At 44.0% G+C, this 20,008-nt stretch overlaps 1 protein-coding gene across 4 annotated transcripts in view; it reads left to right on the top strand.

The window, feature by feature from the left end:
* The window catches only part of CEP63 (centrosomal protein 63), a 379,989-nt gene that overhangs the window by 267,601 nt on the left and 92,380 nt on the right, over nt 1-20,008 (top strand). For all 4 annotated transcript variants that reach the window (XM_069213574.1, XM_069213577.1, XM_069213576.1 and 1 more), the window contains one exon: nt 2,928-3,133. In XM_069213574.1, coding sequence (XP_069069675.1) covers nt 2,928-3,133 — 206 coding nt within the window. The remainder of the gene's footprint in view (nt 1-2,927; nt 3,134-20,008) is intronic.

The raw sequence follows: 20,008 nt of genomic DNA, 5'->3' as shown, positions 1-20,008 counted from the left end.
TTCAATATTGATAGCTAATCAACTGCCAAACATGCTTTAAACATTCAATGCAAGGTGTAGTGATCACATGGGATAGTGGTGAAAACATGACACAAGACCTTTCATATACCAACATAATTCATAGCTGCAAGTTGTCCTGTTGTTAGGTGTGAAGCTGTCAGCTAATCTTCGCTTTTTACCCAACTGCACTTTGCTTCAGTGGTTTTTGAGCCCATAATTACAGTGTTAACAGGATAATTTGAAGGTTCAGAACACAGTGTGTGTCTTTTAACAGGTCAGTACTGATGTAAAGTGCGACATTAGCCATAGAGGCACTTGGCAGCTCTGAATGTCCACAAAACAGCAGCACAACCTTAACGTAGTCAGAGTGCAGAAAAGCTGTGGTGATCATTCGTAAAACATCAATTTTCAGGTCTATTCATAGAATGAAGGGCTACAAATTAATCTGGAGAAGTTCAAAATTTGAAAGATTTCAGAAGGTACTTTGCTGTTGGTAGGGTGACCAACCCTACAATGTTATAATATTCACTGAGGAGTAGGTGAATGACCCACAGCTGCATCCAATAATTTGTTTATTAAAACATTAGAATATAACACTGTTATGTTTTTTTTAATTCCATTAATAATCCTGAAACCAGACAGACTACTTTCAGGGTGAATGTGAGGGGTAATGAGATGTGAGAGTACAATACACAGCCTTTCTTTATTTGAAACAGTCTAACATAAGTACATTGGACACACTGCAAATGGAAAGACAATACATACCATCCATTACTTGTTCTTTAAATTAAGTATGTGATTTATAATAATCACTACAAAAACCTGTTTTTAAAAACACAGTTGTTTATTTTGAGAGTTAAGCAGCTGAATAGACACTGATAAGCACTGATTTCAAAAGGTTTGTGAAACACTGATAAAACACAACTGAAAGCCTAAATAAACACTGAAAACAGGACAGCCTAGGAATATGCTAAGGGGTGTAATCAGCAGTTAGATAGAGTATCCTACAGAAAGAGCATTACCAACGGTTAGTAACTTGTTTATCTCCACTATTCATTTTAAAATGAACTAACTCTGTGAGGCAGCAGCCAGTACAGCGCAGCATTTTTAGTGGCAACTCCTGGAGCCTTGAAGGAACAGGAGATCTTTTTTAACTGTTGTAATGCAAGCCTATGATACTGCACTTCCTTCCTTACTTAGCCATGCAAGCTGTTGTTTTAGTCATAGGTGCTGCAGTGTGGTTTTGAGAAAGGGTTTCTAGTATTACAAACAGTGTAAAATTCTGAAAACCTTTTGAGGGGTGTGCTGCAAAATAAGGACGCGTTGAACTCTTTACCTGTTCCACTTATATATAGACGGATATTTATTATGAATGTTCCAGGGTTTCCATAACAGAGGGAATTCGTATAACATTTCTAATTTTAATGAAGATTCAAACGGCGCAAAAGCAGGAATACAAATAAAACCATTTCTTGTCTAAGTAAAAATATCAATGCTGTTTCATCACATCTGCTGTACAATAACTCCTTAGAACTCTGTGTCTGTTCTAGAAAGGATAGGTGCAAATCTTAACAAAAGGCTTAGATGTGAGATTTTCTCATCTACAGATGGAAGACACTTAGGGGGTCATTACGACCTCAGCGGTCTTTTTGCAAGACCGCCGAGGGACCGCCGCGCGGAAGACCGACTGTGCAGGCGGTTTGCCGCTCGGCGTATTATGACTGTTGGCTGCTCTCTGTCGTTATTCCGCCATACTTGTGGGCGGCGGGGAAGTGGAGGTTGCTCCACCTCCACGCCAACAGAACACCGCCCAGCGAATCACGTCCTGTGATTTGCTGTGGCGGTATTCTGTTGGCGTGGCGGTGTCGGCGGAGCTGCCCCCATGGCTCCCGTCCCCTCCCGGAGGATCAACGAAACAAGTAAGTCGATCGTCCGTTAGGGGAGGGGAGTGTTGTGGTTTGTGTGTGTGCATGGGGGTGTGCGTGTGTGTATGTAGAGGGGGTGTGTGAGTGCGTGTATGCTTGCAGGGGTGTTGTGTGTATGGGATTGAGTGCGTGTATGGCTGTGGGTATGTCTGTATGGATGTGTGCGTGTATGTTTGAATGTGGGTGTGCGTGCCTGACTGTGTCTGTGGCTGTGGGCATGTATGTCGGGGTGTGTGCGTGTGTGCGTTGGTGGTGCCTGCATGCGTGTCGGGTGTGTGTGTGTAATGCTATGTTGGGGGTCGGGGTGGTGAGGGGGGCCCTGCCACCTTTGGGGGGTGGCAGGGGTGGTGGGAGGTGTAGGGGAGGGAGTTGGGGTGGAGGTGGAGGGTGGGGGAGACCCCTATCAGTGCCAGGGAAGGAATTCCCTGGCACTGATAGTGCTTACCGCCATGGATTTCATGGCGGTTCAAACCGCTGGAAATCCACGGCGGTAAGCTGGGTCAAAATACCGCCGGCGGTATACTGATGGCCACAGGGCTGGAGACCCAGGTCTCCAGCCCGGCGGTCGTTTCCGCCCTGCCGGGCGGGACGGAGAACCGGCAAATGACCATGGCGGTAACCGCCATGGTCATAATTCACCAAGGTAAGACCACCAGCCTGTTGGTGGTCTTACCGCCGGTTCTCCGCCATCCGCCAGGGTTGTAATGTCCCCCTTAGTAAGTTGGCAAAAATACTGAATTTCCTTCACACATCTATAGGTAATTCTGCTTGGAGAGCAGGTTTCAGTTGGTGTAGAAAGTTAATTCTACTCTTAAATTGCACAGGGAAATGGATGCAATTAGGGTGGTGTAAAGGCAGGATGTACATTTTCTGCAATCACTTTCTCCTGAGGTGCTGTGAAATGGTAGAACAGCAAGATATATAGCTACTGACAAGAAGAAATAATAACATAAGTCATTTTTCAGCTGAAACTAAGAGAAGATCTATTTTTTTCTCATGTAGGTTGAGGATGCACCTTTAACTGCCCTACGAGAAAGATGCATCAATGCCTTGAATAACCTGGTTACAGAAAACCAGCTCCTGCAGAAGGAACTTGAAGAAACCCAAGAGAAATTGAAACTTTTGTCCCAGTCATGCCAGCAGAAATATGAAAGTGTGGTGCGCCAAACGCAGAAGAAGCTATCTGAAATGGAGTCTGAGGACCTCAGGTGGGGCATGAGAAAGTATTGAATCCATGCTATGTATCAAACTATGCGGATAGCCGTGTTGAGGCGAGGTGAGGAGGTTATGTGTTCAAGATGTCGTCACAGTGTGATTCACTGAAAGGATGCAGTGACATGCAGCCCAGTTCAGGTACATGGAGTCCAGATGATACTCTTTAGAAAATGTAATCTGGTTGGGGAACTTGGGAACTGGATAGAGTTGGTTGGCTTAAGCAGTTTCTCAATAGAAATTATTTGACTAATTTGTGCAGTGCTCATGATTTTATTATATATTTATTTTTGCATACTCTGTACAATTTGAAATCCATTTGGACATGCAAGATATGAACATTGACAGCACAAAGGATGAATCCCCCTCCCACTGCTTTAGCTATGCAAAGGTTTAAAACTCTGCTGCGTACATTAATTCAGAACTTACATTTTAGTTAGTAGCAGTCAATCATATGATGCTGTGAGTGAGGGATACATTTCTAAAGGAAATCTGGGCTGAACATGTCCCCAAGACAGTTGCTGATAGAGACTTGGGTATATTCTGTGCTTCCATATTTTACAGTCTGTGGAAAAAGCTGGTCTACACTATTTTGAGCCAAGATGGGATTGATGTACATCCACAGCTTCACTTTGTATTTGAGTACACACTGACCACTGCTTTTACTTGCTTTTGTCTTCGCTATGGAAGCATCCAGGTAGATTTGCAATGTTTTTATCTTTGAGAAAGTCATAATGTCAGTTATAAAATCAAACTTGAAGAAGACATACAGTTTGTCCAAACTTGTCAGTGTCTGTTGCAAAACACGGATGAGAACCTACTACTAAGTTGCAGCCAATTCACACTCTTCCAGGTTTGAATCTTGCCTAGATTGATTGAACTTCAGTCAGTCAGAAATCACCACCCTTCACTGTGAAATGGACCTCTGTATTGCCTGCATGGCAATGTAGGCTTTCATGCAAAAGGCTTTACAGATACACTAAACATTGCAAATGCATAACATATTATAGAATATTTTTTTATATTTACTTTGAAGACTATACAGCTCAAACCAATTAGCAAGTAAAATGCAGAGTGAAACTTCTATCCTACTCCTTGAGCAGTAATCTCAAGTGGTGGACAGTCAATCTGCATAACCTTTCCTGATAGCCCACATTTGCTAAACTAAATAAATGAGAACCTTTCATCTTTCTTCCCATATACCTTTGCCAAATGTAGTTTATCGATCATGCACTACAGCTGTTATATGTACATGTTAGACCTGCCATCCTTAGGGTGGTCTTACTTCAGACTTTTTTGCCTTTACCTCCTGTTTTTTTTATTGTCCTCATTTGTATATATTCAAAGGGCTAAGGGAGGTCGCCCACAAATGGCAAAGGCAGTTAGGGCTCCCCCCGCTCTCCATCCCAAGAAAGGCGAGAAGGGAACGACGCAGGGAGATGGTCACCTCAATCCGCCCCACAAGCTAATGAGCCACATCAAACCAGACCTGTCGACAAGAAAGATTTCTGTGGAACCAATCCGCTCAGCTTCCCCTTTGACAAAGCTCTCAGTGTTGATACTTAATCATTGGACATGCTCCTTCTTTATACACCAAAGCCTGAAACCCCTTACTCCCATCTGTGGAATATACCATCTTTTCCATTTTGCCCAAAATGTAGTTCTCTTCGATCTACTCTGTTGATCTTTGTAACCAACATAATCCACTCCCTTGCTGTCGGGAGGGTAGGGGGGTACCCACTTCCTACATATTTCACATCGAGCTAATGAAGCTAATAGGAAGAGTAGTTGCTTTTGTGTTTTAAGCTATTTTAAGGGGAAGTCCCCTACATCCAAAACTTTAAATGCCACCACCTCCACGAGCACCTTACTAGCATCTTACCAGTAGAACTGGACCCTGGGACACTGCCAAAACATATGGATGTCATCCGCTTTGCCCTTGCCACGTTTAGTACACTTCTCTTCTCGCCGCCCAAGGTTGCCTACTTCTTCGCGGTCCATTGCACCCTGTGTACTGGAAAGAGATGATTTCTCCTTAGAGATACCAACTTGATTACCTACCAAAGCATAAACATCAATACTTGCCATGAAGTTGTGGCACCCCGTGACGGCAGGCCCCTTCTCTATATCTCAGCGGGCCAACAGAAGCCCTCCTCCCTGGCATCCACTAGCATCAGTACTACTTTGAGACTTCCTTACGTTGGAGCATCTTTTCTTGCAGTTTCTCTTCCTAGATGCTGGATACTTTTTCATCTTTAACTATGGCTCTCTCTCAGCTTGCAAACTGATAATACTTAAACCTAGATAAGATACCCACTGAGCTTTCTACAAGGGAAGACCAAGGAAGCAGAGCATTGCCCATCAAAATGTGTTCCATTTATTAAATATCCTTTCCTCATGGGGATTGCTAACTTATCCTGAAGACACCCAGAGGTACCCAGCGAGTCCCAGATTGGTGCAGAGCTGCAATAATAAGTTATTCATACTGTTCGCCGTACATAATACCAGAGCTTGCAAGCAGCCTCTAAGATCTATAATCTAACTTTTTAAAAGTATTTTAGTTGACCAAACTTAACCAAGAAATGATCCCCCTCCTCAGGTAAATGGTTCGTCAAGGACTTAAAGAGAGGGGTGAAAGTGGAGTTGTGAAGAAGCAGACCCCTTACGTTTTTTAATTGACACACAATATATATAAAAATCAGGATTTGCAAGGCCCCCATGTTCCTTTTTCCTACATAATTTCCCCCATGCGTTTCTCACTTCATTTGAGGACCATATAAAGCTACTTAGTTCCCCCTGAAACTTCATTAGCAAAGCCAGCTTAAATTCTAGTGGTGTTGCATTGAAGAGAAAGGTAAACTTCAGGAGAATTGACATTTTTAAGATATTTGACAAACCTAAAAAGAAAGTGGGAGCCCACCCCACACTTTTAGTAATTTCCCGGTTGCTATTACTGCTTTGTTAAAATTCACCAGGGCTGTTTTATTTACGTTAGTCATAACTTGAACCACTAAATATCATATCGCTCATTTTGCCAGAGGGCTATTGTAGCTGGTGTTCCATTGCGTGATTTCTGTATCTTTTGATTGACGCAATAGCCAGGTACCTTCCCAAAATCTTCCAAGTTGTTCAAAATCATTGGGAGTGCGCCTTCCAGATCTCTCGTGTAAATCATCAAGTTATTCGCGTTCAACACAACTTTCTCTTCCCACCCATTATACTTAAAGGGAAAAATACTTTGATTTGACCTGATTTTACTGGCTCAATTTAAAGATTAAAACGTTAGGAAGAAAGTGGGCAGCCATGACGAGTCCCTCTTCCAATCTTAATTCGTTCGGACAGGTTGCCATTTATCAGACTGCTTACCACTGTTCTTTTATAGATGATCCTGATTGCCCTAGAAAAGACTTCCCCTAAGTTGTACCTCCTCATTACACTTTGTAAAAAGGGACAGCTGACTCTATCAAAAGCATTGGCTGCAACGAATGTGAGAACCAGCAGAGGGAGATTATCCTTAACTGCCAAGCCTATAGAACCAAATAAGTAATGTGTCACTCAGACAATTGTCTCCCCTTAATGAATCCCTTTTGATCTTTAAGTATTAATAGCCCCATTATTTTTCCAGTCTCTTTACCAAGATCTGGGTGTAAATCTTGTAGTCTGTATTTAGGAGGGAAATCGGTCTATAAGACTCCCATTGTTTGGAATATTTGTTGGGTTTTAAGACTAGACTGATTATGGCCTTATCCCAGGAATTTGGTGCATCTAATCCTTTAAAAAAAGCTAGCTTTATTACTTCTACAAGCACTGGCCCCAACTTAGATTTCAATGTGGTATATAGTTCATTCTGAACTCTATCAGGTCCCTCCTCCTTCCCCATTCTCAATCTCTTTTATTGCTTCTAGCGCCTCATCTACGGTAATCTCTGTATCCAGCTCTTGTCTTAAATCATCTTGCAGAGAGGGAATTGCAGCATCATCAAGGTAGTTCATGATTAGCTCACTTGCTGTCTCAGAGTCCTCCGTATATAATGTCTGAAAAAAGGAGGTAAAGGCCTGAATTATCTCCTTCTCAGCAAATAATACATTTATCTTCATTAAAAACATCCCTGATGATATTTCTTGTTTGCCCCACTGTTAATTTCCAAGCTAATAATTAGCTCCACCCCTCCCCATACTCGTAATAGGCCAGCTTACTAGTTTCCCATTTTTTCCTCAATTTATCTTCTAAATGATTTGCGAGGTCCGACCTCACCCCTTAATCTTTTCTTGAATCTTTGCCTCATTTTCAACATTGGTGGACAGATCAAGTTTCCTTTGGAAGTACTGCATGGTAGATTCAAAATTTCTTATCTTTTCCTTCTCTACTATATTGGTGTTTGCAGCAATACTAATTAACCTGCCTCTTACTAAAGCTTTATATTATCCCATACAGTATGGTTGGGGGCGGTACCGCAATATTAGCTGGAAAAATTCCCTAGTCTCTTTCTTCAGCAATCAGTAGCCTGTTTATCTAAATGCAATACACAATTGACTGTCATTCTAGGAGACACATGGGGTTTATCTAAGCTAAGATATATTCTCACAGCAGAATGGTCAGAGAGGTGTTCAGAGATATGTTCCACCCTATTAATGTTCGTACTTAATTTTGTGTCTGTTAAAAAAAGGCAATTCCAGAATAACGTCCACATTTCTTATGAAAAGTAAAGTTCGATATCCACCATCATTTGTCTAACTAAATCTCTCATTTTGGATGAGTGGTAGATCTCTAGTGGTAGATTTATCCAAAACTGGATCAATTAGCAGATTAAAATCTCCCCCTAAGACATTTGGATATTTTTTTATCCAATAGCTGGTTATATAGGGCTTGTAACGGAGCTGGGTCGTCTATGTTTGGACCATAGTAGTCTACCAACCAAAGACCGTGAATTTTAGCATTTATCATCAAACACCTTAGTTTAGGGTCTGTTATCAAATCACTCAAAGTGGCACAAATAGTGCTTTTGAATAGAATTGATATCCCTTTAACACAACACGCATGGCTAGTACAAACACACTGGCTTACTCACTTTTGTTTCCTTATTATGTCTTTCCACTCGTCCTTTAATAGGTGAGTCTCCTGGAGGAATATAACTTCATCATCCACCAATATCAAATATTCAAGGATGCTTTGCTTTCTACTTTTGATTCTCAACCCATTAACGTTCCGCAGTAAAACCTTTAAGGAGGCTGGTATTATCTGGACATATTTAACATATTGGTGGGGCACAGGATTGTATCACAATAAGCTCCCAAATAAGCAACTCAACTTTACGATTACAACTGCGGACCAAACTTTATCTTTTTCTTCCATATGCTGCCACACAAGGTGACTAGCAAAATAGCAAACGCTCTGTGCCCGATTCCCTCTCTCCCTAACCTGGAGAACCCTCCCTGTACCCATTAGGTAAACCTGAAAGATTTAGCCTAAGCAAGGTCTCCTTCCCTGGACAACCTTCAATTAGAGCTCTTCTGTTTCCTGATCTGCTCTTCTAAGATGTCAGCCTCAGTCGGCTCTCTAATGTTGTGCATTTCATTATTCCACATGATTCTCAGTGTGGTGGGGTATCACATCTGGGCTGTAGCTCCCAGAGATGTAAGCTTTTGAATAAACTTTCCTAGCTCCCACTGCCTGTCTTGCGTGGCCCAGGAAATATCTGACCTTAAATTAAAGGACCAATCCCCTTTGGAGAAGCTACCAGTTTTAAGAGCTTTAGAAATATTTTTTTCTTTAATGGGGTAAAATTTAAAGTTAATAAAAATTTTCTTTGGGTTTTTCTTAACTTCATTTTTTTAAAAGGGTCACAATGTATTATATGGATATCTTCCTCCAGGACCGTAGAATTCACAGATGGTATAAAATCCTTTATTTAGCTTATGATGAAGCTTTTGGTATTATCCCCCTCTAACAATCAATATTTGTAAAGCGCAGCTACTCACCCTTGAGGGTCTCAAGGCGCTGGGGGGGGGGGGGCCTCATCTGAAGAGCCACGTCTTAAGGTTCTTCCTGAAGATGGTGAGCGACGGGCCCTTCCAGGATGTTCAGGACTCAAATGTTAATTCTTCTCATGTTATTCTCTAGTGTCTCAATTTTCTCGTGCAGATCTCTTTAACCAGTCTATGAACTCTGAATTTCCCTGCTATTTAGATCCACCACCCTGTTCAGCCCTCCACGAAGGCTTCGAATTGCTCCCATTCTGTACACCAACGCATTTATTTTTACCTCCATAGCCTCACAGGTCTCCTTTATCTTTTCTTGATTCTTCTCTGAAATCTAAAATTTTCCTCTTATTTCCTGTCTTAATACTATCAACAAATTACGCATACTTGTTTGTCCTTCTCTCTCTGATGGCATGCAAGAAGTCTGAGGAGGGGACTGTGTGTCTACATCATCATGGGCTAAAACTTGAAATCTATTTGTGGATTCAAAAGTCTTAGTGCGACTCCTCCGTCCTCCCTAATGAGATTAGTCTCACTATTACCCTGCATTGCGTACACCCCGTCTTCCTACTTTCTGGACTGAACCTTAAAAAATTATTGCAAGGATAGGGTGACTTTTTTTATTTTTTTATTATTATTATTATGCATTAAAGAAAGGTAACATACAACAATACAATAAGAAGACAGCCCACAGAGCTAGGTACGGAAGGATTATAAATCCAAGCCCCACGCAGTCCCTGGGGCACCACCTGTTGAGGAAGAGTGCAGACAATTCTCGATTCTTCTCTGTGCAATATACAAGGATAGGGTGACTTTTAAATGTTCTGAAACCGTGGCTCCAATACTCTTCCCACCTCATGCCTTAATGTTCTCATCCATCACTTTATTTTTTAGTCTGTTGTGTATGCTGGCAGTAGGGTGCTCTCCTTGACCCTGCAAGATGGCAACCTTTTTTAAATTTGGTAAGGAGAGAGTATGTCCCGTTTCACCCCCCCCCCCCCCCCCCCCCTAATATTTGCTGGTTGATTATTTAAGAAATAATTTCTAGTGAGGTGGTCATTAGCTCTTTGTTCCATTATGTTGGCCCTGGCCCAGTCCTAGTGAGCGCTTGCCATTTACCTGAAATTCTTTGTTTATAAAAGTCTGGGCAGGAAGTGCTTGTGAAATTCTGCTTCTTGGGCCTCGACCTCTTGCTGGAGTCATACGCTGCCCGTGTTACTGCCTTCTGCTGGAAACTTTACCCACACCAAAGGCAGGGGCAGTAGTTTTCTACTTTCACTGCTTGTGCTAAAGCCGTCAGTGCTGCCGATGCCACCCAAGAGGCCCCAGAAGCAAATACGCGCTGAGGTACGTCGATCCTGGAGGAGCTTCGAGCTGCCTCTACCCACAGTCCAATTCCACGACGCCAGCCACCTTCGGTCCGTACGATCTAATGCTCACCGCCTCGTAGCTCCATCATGGTTCGATTAAAAAATAAAAATAAGTGCATTACAAACTCAGTACGTTGTCAAGCTATTTACCCTAAAATACAGAGGTTTGTCTCTTCCGCACAGCAGAACAAACTGTGTGACGTTATCCAGGTGGATGGAGCTCCGACCGGCACTCTCACCAAGCCACCATTTTCCCCTTTTTCACATCTAACATCTTACCTTTACATCCTGTGTTGTTGCTGTAACTTATTGTTGGCCTTAGGACTCTATGTACCTTACCACTGCTAACCAACGCTAAAGTGCAGGTGCTTCTCCCTTAAAGCATGGTAACATAGGTGTATGCACAGTTACCATATTTTATTAGCCTGTAAGTCCCTTGTAACGTGGTGTACTATATACCCAGGACCCTTAAATTAAATACCACTAGTGGGCCTACAGCACTGATTGTGCCATCAACTCAAGTAGCCCTGTAAAACATCTCTCAGGCCTGCCACTGCAGAGCCTGTGTGTGCAGTCTCACTGCCACCGCAACCTGGAATTTCAACCCCTTTACCAAGCCTTAAACTCTCCTTTTCTTTCATATAAGTCACCCCTAAAGTAGGATCTAGGTATCCCATGGTGCAGGGTGCCATGTAAGTGAAAGGCAGGACATGTACTTTTAATTCTTTATGTCCTTTTAAAGAAAAACTGACAAAGTTGCTTTTCATTACTGTAGGCATGCCCCTCTCATAGGTCAGCGTTGGTAATTCCTTATTATATTCTTAAACTGTAATTCCTGATTTGAGAGGTGTAGCTGCTTTATGTGTAGTACCATTGGAATGATAGTAATAAGTTATCTTCCCTGGTAAAGTGGGATTTATTATTACTATCTTAGAAATGCTACTTTTAGAAAGTAGACATTTCTGTGCCCTCGTTGCCCTGTGTGCCCACAGCCTATCTCCAATACATGTCTGGGTTGGGCTAGGTGAAAGTTACACTTGTGCATTCCCTTCAGACACCCACAGCAGAGGATACACAGCTGCATCTGTGTTCATCTGCATATTGATGGGTCTTTCTGGGGAGGAGGTTGGGAAGGGCTCCCACTTGCATCTCAAAGGGTAGTGGCCAGGGCCCTCACAAAGGGGCTGATTATCTCTCACTGCTAGTGTGGAGCCAAGGCTGAGCTGATAGGGGAACTTGTGCACTTCACAAAAATCTTTTGAAGTCATCCACCACACCAAAGACACCTTTTGGTATAAATACTGGGTCTCTGACCCCAAAAAACAGATCAGTCCTGGACCTGGAAGAACCTCTGCTGGATTAGAGGCTGCTCTGCTGAAAGGATTGCTGTGACTGACTGCTCCCAGGAACTGCTACCCTGCTTCGCAGCACTGACCTAACACCTGCTGACCTCTGCCCTGCCAAGAGGGACTGCACCCAGAGTGACTCCAAGGGGCCCATGTTCTCCCCCGAAGTCTCAGGCACAGCAAAGACCTTGTGAAAGAATCAGTGGAACTACTGCACTATGTGCAACCATCCTTGGAGTGGCATCATCTGGTCTTGCGGCCCCCATTCAACAACTCTGAGAGCTCTTTTGCTTCCTATGGAGCCTCACCCAACAAAGACCAGTGAGCGGCTTCACCTCGACGTGCCACACAGCTTTCCAAAGGCTCTGCAAGTGGCCCCCACTAACACTCACCATATCAGCCAGGAGCAGGTCTGGACCGGATGAGAACCTTCGAGTGCACCCAGCTGGAGCGTGGCACCTGTCTGACTTCCGTGCCCTACACAGGATTTCTCCAAACGGGTGGCACCTTTGTTGTCTCTCCTGTGCTGCCGTCCGTAGTGCCTGACTGGTTGCCTAAGCAATGGGGATGCACTGCTCACTCTGGCAGCCCACACTTCCGCATCACTCTGCTTCCTGCCACACGCCGGCCCCAGGTATTCTCTTGTTCACGGCCCACAGCCGCAGCAGTGCATTTACCGACCGATTAGTCCCAAGTGGTCGCGACCAGATTACAAGCACAGTTGTACTTTTGTTTTACCTCAACACCCCAGCTGGATCCAAATAGCCCTAACCAAACCTCATGGTGCTTCTCGCAGGAGAAAAGTGTGTTTTCAGGAAGAACTGTAAATATCCTAAAATGAGCCCTGTGTAAAGCGCTCTTGTTTTGACAGATTGTAAAGCAAGTTGCTATAAATATTTTTTGGAGTTTTGTCATTTTGGTCTTGATTTACACAGATAAATAAACTCTATTTTTCATAACCTGTGTTGAGTCTTTTTGTGGTGTTTTCATTGTGATTTGGGGGGGGGGGGTGTTGTGTGTGTGTGAGTGTGTGTTGCACAAATTGTTTACACATTGCCTTCTAAGTTAAGCCTGCCTGCTCTGTGCCAAGTTACCAGAGGATGAGCAGAGATTAATTTAAGTTGTGTATCTGACTTACCCTGTCTAGGATTGTGATCACTGCTTGGACAGGGCACATACCTCTGCCAATTAGAGACCAAATTTTAAACATTTGTGATGAGCGGTGAGAACAGGGCTTGTGTTTGTGCAATACCATATAGTGATTCAGTGTACACTGCAACTCTATACTTAGACTTGTTCAAACCTACTCTGAACTGAAGGATTTCTGCAAGGATTTTCAAGTGTCTACTAGGGGGTTGTAGGAGGCTGGCCTGGCTTGTAGTGGGTACCAGAGGTACTTACACCTTGTGCCAGGTCCAGTTATCCCTTATTAGTGTAGAAGAGGTGTTTCTAGCAGCTTAGGTTGATAGAAGGTAGCTATGGCAAAGCAGCTAAGGCTGAACTAGGAGACATGTAAAGCTCCTACTATACCACTGGTGTCATAGGCACAATATCATAAGAAAACACAATACACAGAAGTACTAAAAATAAAGGTATTTTATTTTTATGACAATATGCCAAAAGTATCTCAGTGAGTACCCTCAGTATGAGGATAAGTTATATACACAAGATATATGTACACAAACCAAAATTATGCAGGTAATAGCAAGAAAAGTAATGCAAGCAGTGTAAAGTTACAATAGATTGCAATAGGAGCACATAGGTATAGGGGCAACACAAACCATATACTCCAAAAGTGGAATGCAAACCACGAATGGACCCCAAACCTATGTGAGCTTGTAGAGGGTCGCTGGGACTGTAAGAAAACAGTGAGGGTTAGAAAAATAGCCCACCCCAAGACCCTGGAAGGTAGGAGCAATGTGCACCTACTACCCCCAGAGAGCACAGAAGTCGTGATAGGGGGATTCTGCAGGAAGAGCAAACACCAGCAATGCAAAACAGTGGATTTCCAGACCTGAGTACCTGTAAGACAAGGGGACCAAGTCCAATAGTCGTGAGAGTGGGCAGGAGCCCCGGAAATGCCAGATGAGGGTGCAAGGAAGCTGCCACCTGTTGGAAGAAGCTTGGAGTTCTGCAAGAAAGAAGAGGACTAGGAACTTCCCCTTTGGAGGATGGATGTCCCACGTCGCGATGAAGCTTGCAGAGGTGTTCCCACGCGGAAAGACCGCAAACAAGCTTTGCTAGCTGCAAGGGTCGCGGTAGAGGTTTTTGGGTGCTCCTGTTGCCCAGGAGGGACCAGGATGTCGCCACTTGGAGGAGGAGACAGAGGGGGCGCCCAGCAACTGAGGGAGCCCTCACAGAAGCAGGCAGCACCCGCAGAAGTACCTGAACAGGCACTTGGAAGAAGAGTGAACCGGAGTCCATGCAAAGTCACAAAAGGGAGTCCCACGACACCGAAGGACAACTCAGAAGGTTGTGCACTGCAGGTTAGAGTGTCGGGGACCCAGGCTTGGCTGTGCACGAAGGAAATCCTGGAAGAGTGCACAGGAGCCGGAGCAGCTGCAAATTAGCGGTACCCAGCAATGCATCTAGCGTGGGGAGGCAAGGACTTACCTCCACCAAACTTGGACTGAAGAGTCACTGGACTGTGGGAGTCACTTGGACAGAGTTGCTGAGTTCCAGGGACCACGCTCGTCGTGCTGAGAGGGGACCCAGAGGACCAGTGATGCAGTCTTTTGGTGCCTGCGGTTGCAGGGGGAAGATTCCGTCGACCCACGGGAGATTTCTTCAGAGCTCCTGGTGCAGAGAGGAGGCAGGCTACCCCCAGAGCATGCACCACCTGGAAACAGTAGAGAAAGCTGGCAGGATGAAGCGATACAAGGTTGCTAGTAGTCGTCTTGCTACTTTGTTGCCGTTTTGCAGGCGTCCTGAGCAGTCAACGGTCGATCCTTTGGTAGAAGGTGAAGAGGGAGATGCAGAGGAACTCTGATGAGCTCTTGCATTCGTTATCTGGAGAATTCCCCGAAGCAGAGACCCTAAATAGCCAGAAAAGGAGGTTTGGCTACCAAGGAAGGAGCATTGGCTGCCAAGAGAGGTAAGAGCCTATCAGAAGGAACCTCTGACGTCACCTGCTGGCACTGGCCACTCAGAGTAGTCCAGTGTGCCACAGACACCTCTGTTTCCAAGATGGCAGAGGTCTGGGACACACTGGAGGAGCTCTGGGCACCTCCCCAGGGAGGTGCAGGTCAGGGGAGTGGTCACTCCCCTTTCCTTTGTCCAGTTTCGCGCCAGAGCAGGGCTGGGGGATCCCTAAACCGGTGTAGACTGGCTTATGCAGAGATGGGCACCATCTGTGCCCATCAAAGCATTTCCAGAGGCTGGGGGAGGCTACTCCTCCCCAGCCTTCACACCTATTTCTAAAGGGAGAAATCCTTTGTTCTGCCTTCCTGGGCCAGGGCTGCCTGGACCCCAGGAGGGCAGAAACCTGTCTGAGGGGTTGGCAGCAGCAGCAGCTGCAGTGGAGACCCCAGAAAGGCAGTTTGGCAGTACCCGGGTTCTGTGCTAGAGACCCGGGGGATCATGGAATTGTCCCCCCAATGCCAGAATGACATTGGGGTGACAATTCCATGATCTTAGACATGTTACATGGCCATGTTCGTAGTTACCATTGTGACGCTGTACATAGGTAGTGACCTATGTACAGTGTACGCGTGTAATGGTGTCCCCGCACTCACAAAGTCCGGGGAATTTGCCCTGAACGATGTGGGGGCACCTTGGCTAGTGCCAGGGTTCCCACACACTAAGTAACTTTGCACCTAACCTTCACCAGTTGAAAGTTAGACATATAGGTGGACGTTATTTCACTCAGGCTGCAGTGGCAGGCCTGTGTAAGAATTGTCAGATTTCCATTCACGGACTTAAAACATACATTACTAAAGTTTCCATTTTCATGCTGGGGAACATCAGCATTACATGGTTCAGTCGATCTCCTAGATCCTAATCACTATGTGAGCCTGATACGTGTATATCATTGCATCCAACAATAGATGGGTTATTCCGCATCACCAAGCCATGTGAGAATATGTGACATATTTATCCTCACATCTGGGGAAACACACTTGGTTCTGCATCTTAGGATCTTCACTGATTGTCATAATCATATAATATTAATCTCTGCTTTCAGAGACCCCAGAACATCTTTTTTTAATAAAGTAAAAATCTTCACTCATGTCTTGATTTGGGATTAAAAGCTTCCATTTTCCTAATTGCAGTTCCTGTCTCAATAGAAACAGACTAGCCGTTTCCAGTTGTTTTCTCTCCAATAATAACCACTGTTATTCAATGCAAAATGCAGTATTGCAGCAAATAACAAAAACTGTGATGAAGTGTTAGATTTGACCTTGCATACCCCCATATGAAAGAGAGAAACATAAAGGAAAAGAAACAAATGAAGGTAAAAGTGAATGAGGTTGAAAATGCCATGTTCCGTCTTTGTCCTTCAAACTACTGGCAGTTTGCCTAACAGTCTAAGTTCAGATTTTTTCCGGCCAGGGCGGAGTAGATTTCAGAACACCACAGGCGTTTTCACCTTATGTTTTGAGGTTTGCTTCTCAGGATCAAGTTTAAATAGCCTTAATTCAGCATCTTTTTTTCTTTAAATTAATTTATTGGCATTAAATTCTACATGAAGAAAACAGTAGATTGAAGTGGTAAGCTGTACATGACAAGGGTCTTTGCATAGAATGACCAATATTTTTTCCCGGGAAGATCCTGGAGCTCCTCAAGGGAAAATGTTAGGCTCTATGTAGAATGTAAAAGTGAGTACATTTTAGTCTGCCAGTCCCTGACACCTTTCTGTGGAATTTCAGAGCTTTTTTGTCTTTCAAAGGTCTCCCAAAATCAGTTTCCCATGTGTTCTTTATGGGCTGCAGTGGAAAAGGTATTTGGGCTAGTAAGGCACTAGTAAGCCAGCTGATCTGTTGGTGAATTCCATCCAAGGTTATAAGGGTTTGAATAAGCTGATGGGTAGCCGGCTCTGTGTCCTGCGTTGCCCAACTGTCTCTGAGAGCCCCTTTAGAGAAGTGTATAGAAGAAATTGACCCTTGCGGAGGCCTTATTGGTCCATCAGGGATTGGAAAGAAAGAAGTTGACCATTTTGAAAGATATCCCTCAAAGTGAAGATCCTAGCCTGATCCCAGGTTTGTAGCTCCTGCTCAGTAAGCAGGCCAAGGTGCGTCCTGAGAGCTAGCAGAGGTATCGCTGGTGCATAGGGAGAAAGGTAGTTCATGAGCTTCAGCACTTTAGCAAAGCAGGAAAAGGCCACCTGAAGAAAGGTGGGATGGGTGCAATGGAGTTGAGTTCCCATTGGTAGGAGATTGACTTGAGTAATTGGGGGTCCTGTTGTACATGTCTCCTCCAGAGAGTGATCAGCCAGCCAATGGGAGAGCCATTGTAATTGGGCAGCTATGTACTAGTATTCGAAGTTGGGGGCCCGAGACCACCATGTTCTGACAGGAGCTTTATTTTTAAGAGAGCCACCCACCTATGAGTGATATGCCATGGTAGGTCTCTCAAAATTTTGTGAAGTTCCCAAAACAACTTATGAGGGAGAGCAATGGGAAGGTTGTAGAAAAAGTATAGGAGTCAGGGGAGCATTCCCATTTTGGAGACAGTGATAAAGCCCATCACTGTCAATGGGGGAGACTGCCTGAAGAACACCTGTGATCGGAGCAATGTCACTGCTGCTGCCAGAGTCCCATTTAGCAGGTCTTGGGTAGTGTGGTATGCACGAATATCCTGATATCAGAAGGAGGCTGATTCCCAGTGAACAGGGCCCTCTACTTCATTCAACATCTTGAGTATGCTTCAAACTTTTCTCTCTTTTTTTTTACATCTTCAAAGAGGTTTTTTTTGTACCAATGCCTTTACTCTTTGTAAAGTGTCCCTCCTGAGAGAGGAATAGGGCTGCTGTGACCCATACTCTGTGTGTGACCTGCTTACCCTTCTAGCATTCAATCAAGGAATGTAAATTTTGTCTAAAATGACAGAAAGAGAACAAACTGGTTTGTATGAGAGAGATCCTACAAGATCTCAGGGTGGAGGAAAAGACAAAACTATTCAAGGGCCAGTCTGGAGAAGGTGCCCCCTCACCTGCCTATGTGCTAGTTACTGATGTGCTTGGTATTGAAGGCCAGTTTGGCTGCATTTACAACATCAACACATTCAGGATACCCTCTTTTGAAGAAGTCCTTCACCACGGTTCCAACCCAGCCAACATGGAAGCACTCCCCAGAGATGTCTGAGCCCTTGACATTGAGATACACGACATCATAACATTCTAATTCGAGGCATTTCTTAGAACACTCGAGAACATCACATGTTGAGACAGTCAATGGTGTCTGGCTTTTTCAACTCTAGATGACCTTTTCTCCTTTGTTTCACCATTGGTATCATCATTACCAAATGGAAATCCCTGCAGCTCCAAGTACCATTTGCACCCTTGAAGAGGTACCACTTGCACCTGTGAATCTTTCACCAGGAATAGATGATTCCTAAGAACACTTCTGTGTCAGCCATCAGGAAGATGCCGCTGGTTCCAGGTCATCCATCATCGCTTGCTGGACCCCCACATTTTCACATCTCTCCTTATGCATCCTGTCCTAAAAGGTGTAAGAGAAAGAGATATCCATATACTTCTCCTTACAAACATTATTCATTGTTCTAATCTTAAAAGTCTTACTCTCACACATCACTTGCCTGTTCACCATCAAGATCTTCGTCTATAGCCGAAAGGACCATCTTCCATGATGTGCTTCTAGGGGGAGCTGTGATTCTCACTATACAGGTTGTAGGTCTCAGTCTACACTCTCTTATTATGGATAGTTTGTCATTTTGATTTGCTCCAAGGCTGCTCTTGCCTTTTGTCCATCACTTTGCCCAGCTTGCTGAGGAGAAAGTATCTCTTCCCAGCCGCAACAAAGATGATGACCTCAAGACTATGGAAGAGGTACAGTCCTTATGTCAAAAAACAACAGAAATGTATAATTTGACTGGGCATTGCCCACTGATCTTGGTTCTCATACTCTAGAACCAAAGTTTGAGCAATTTTGTTTTTCCCAGTAAAAAACAAATCTATCTGCAAGAGATACCATACAACCAGTCTTGAAAGATGTATTTGAGAAAGGTGAAGGGTTTGCTTTATAGAGGTTGGGCCTGCACTTTGAAACGTGGTATTTACATCCAATTTCAAGCATGAATGATGATTTTTATTTTCATAATAGAATAAGTGTTCTGGGATCTCCTTACGCAGGTGGCAATATTCTATGTTTATGATTTCAGTAATGTCACCTAGGATGGAAAACTAGGATTACAAGTAAGTGACATAGCCTTACTTGAGGACTGGTTTAGACCTTGGCAGTGCATACTCAGTCCATCATGGTGTTGAAGAACATTTTGTCTGCCACACTGACTTAGAAAGGTGTGCCATATTTAGAGACACTGCCGGCCCAGCAGATATTTCGGCATTCAGAAGAGGTTTTTTTTTTGTTTTCCAAAAACAAAGTCCCAAAGCAGTAGTTTTCTCCCAGAATATGGATGTCATTAGTATGTTTTTTCTGGTTAGGACCACTGTAGGGCCAGGTTTTTCATATTGATCCCAAACAGGAAAAAAAGCCTGTCTAATGTTCCTACACCGAAGGCCCCTATTAAGTCAGGTCGTTTGGTATACGTTTCTGACAGCAAAGCCAGCGGGAGCACCGGCATCGGAAACTTCTCATTCTGCCCGACTCATAATAAATGTGGGCAGACCGAAGATTTGGACCGACCGTGTACTTGCGACATTTGAGATGAAGTGCCCCATCTGTTAAAAGCTAAGTTGAACCCTGAGCCTTTTTGCACATGAAAACTAGAGATATATCTTATGAAGAAAATGTTTTCTATATTGTCTTAAGTTTGCACCTCCCTCGCAGATACCCCAATAACATTTCTGCGTATTGCTTGCTAAAGTGTATCTTATGATTCCACCCCAGGTCCCTGTCCCATCGTTTTCTACGCTTCAGGGATGGCAGTGAAATCTGTACCATCAAGGCTGCATATAGAACAGATTAGTTTCATCTTCAGGCACCTAGAGTCACCAGTGTGTGCGTGTTGGACCATGGTTTTGGAGTCAGGTGACCCCA

This window comes from Pleurodeles waltl, chromosome 11 (assembly GCF_031143425.1).
Source record: "Pleurodeles waltl isolate 20211129_DDA chromosome 11, aPleWal1.hap1.20221129, whole genome shotgun sequence".
Taxonomy (NCBI): Eukaryota; Metazoa; Chordata; class Amphibia; order Caudata; family Salamandridae; genus Pleurodeles; species Pleurodeles waltl.
Note: the sequence above shows the minus strand (reverse complement) of the source record. Positions and strands in the feature narration are given on the sequence as shown.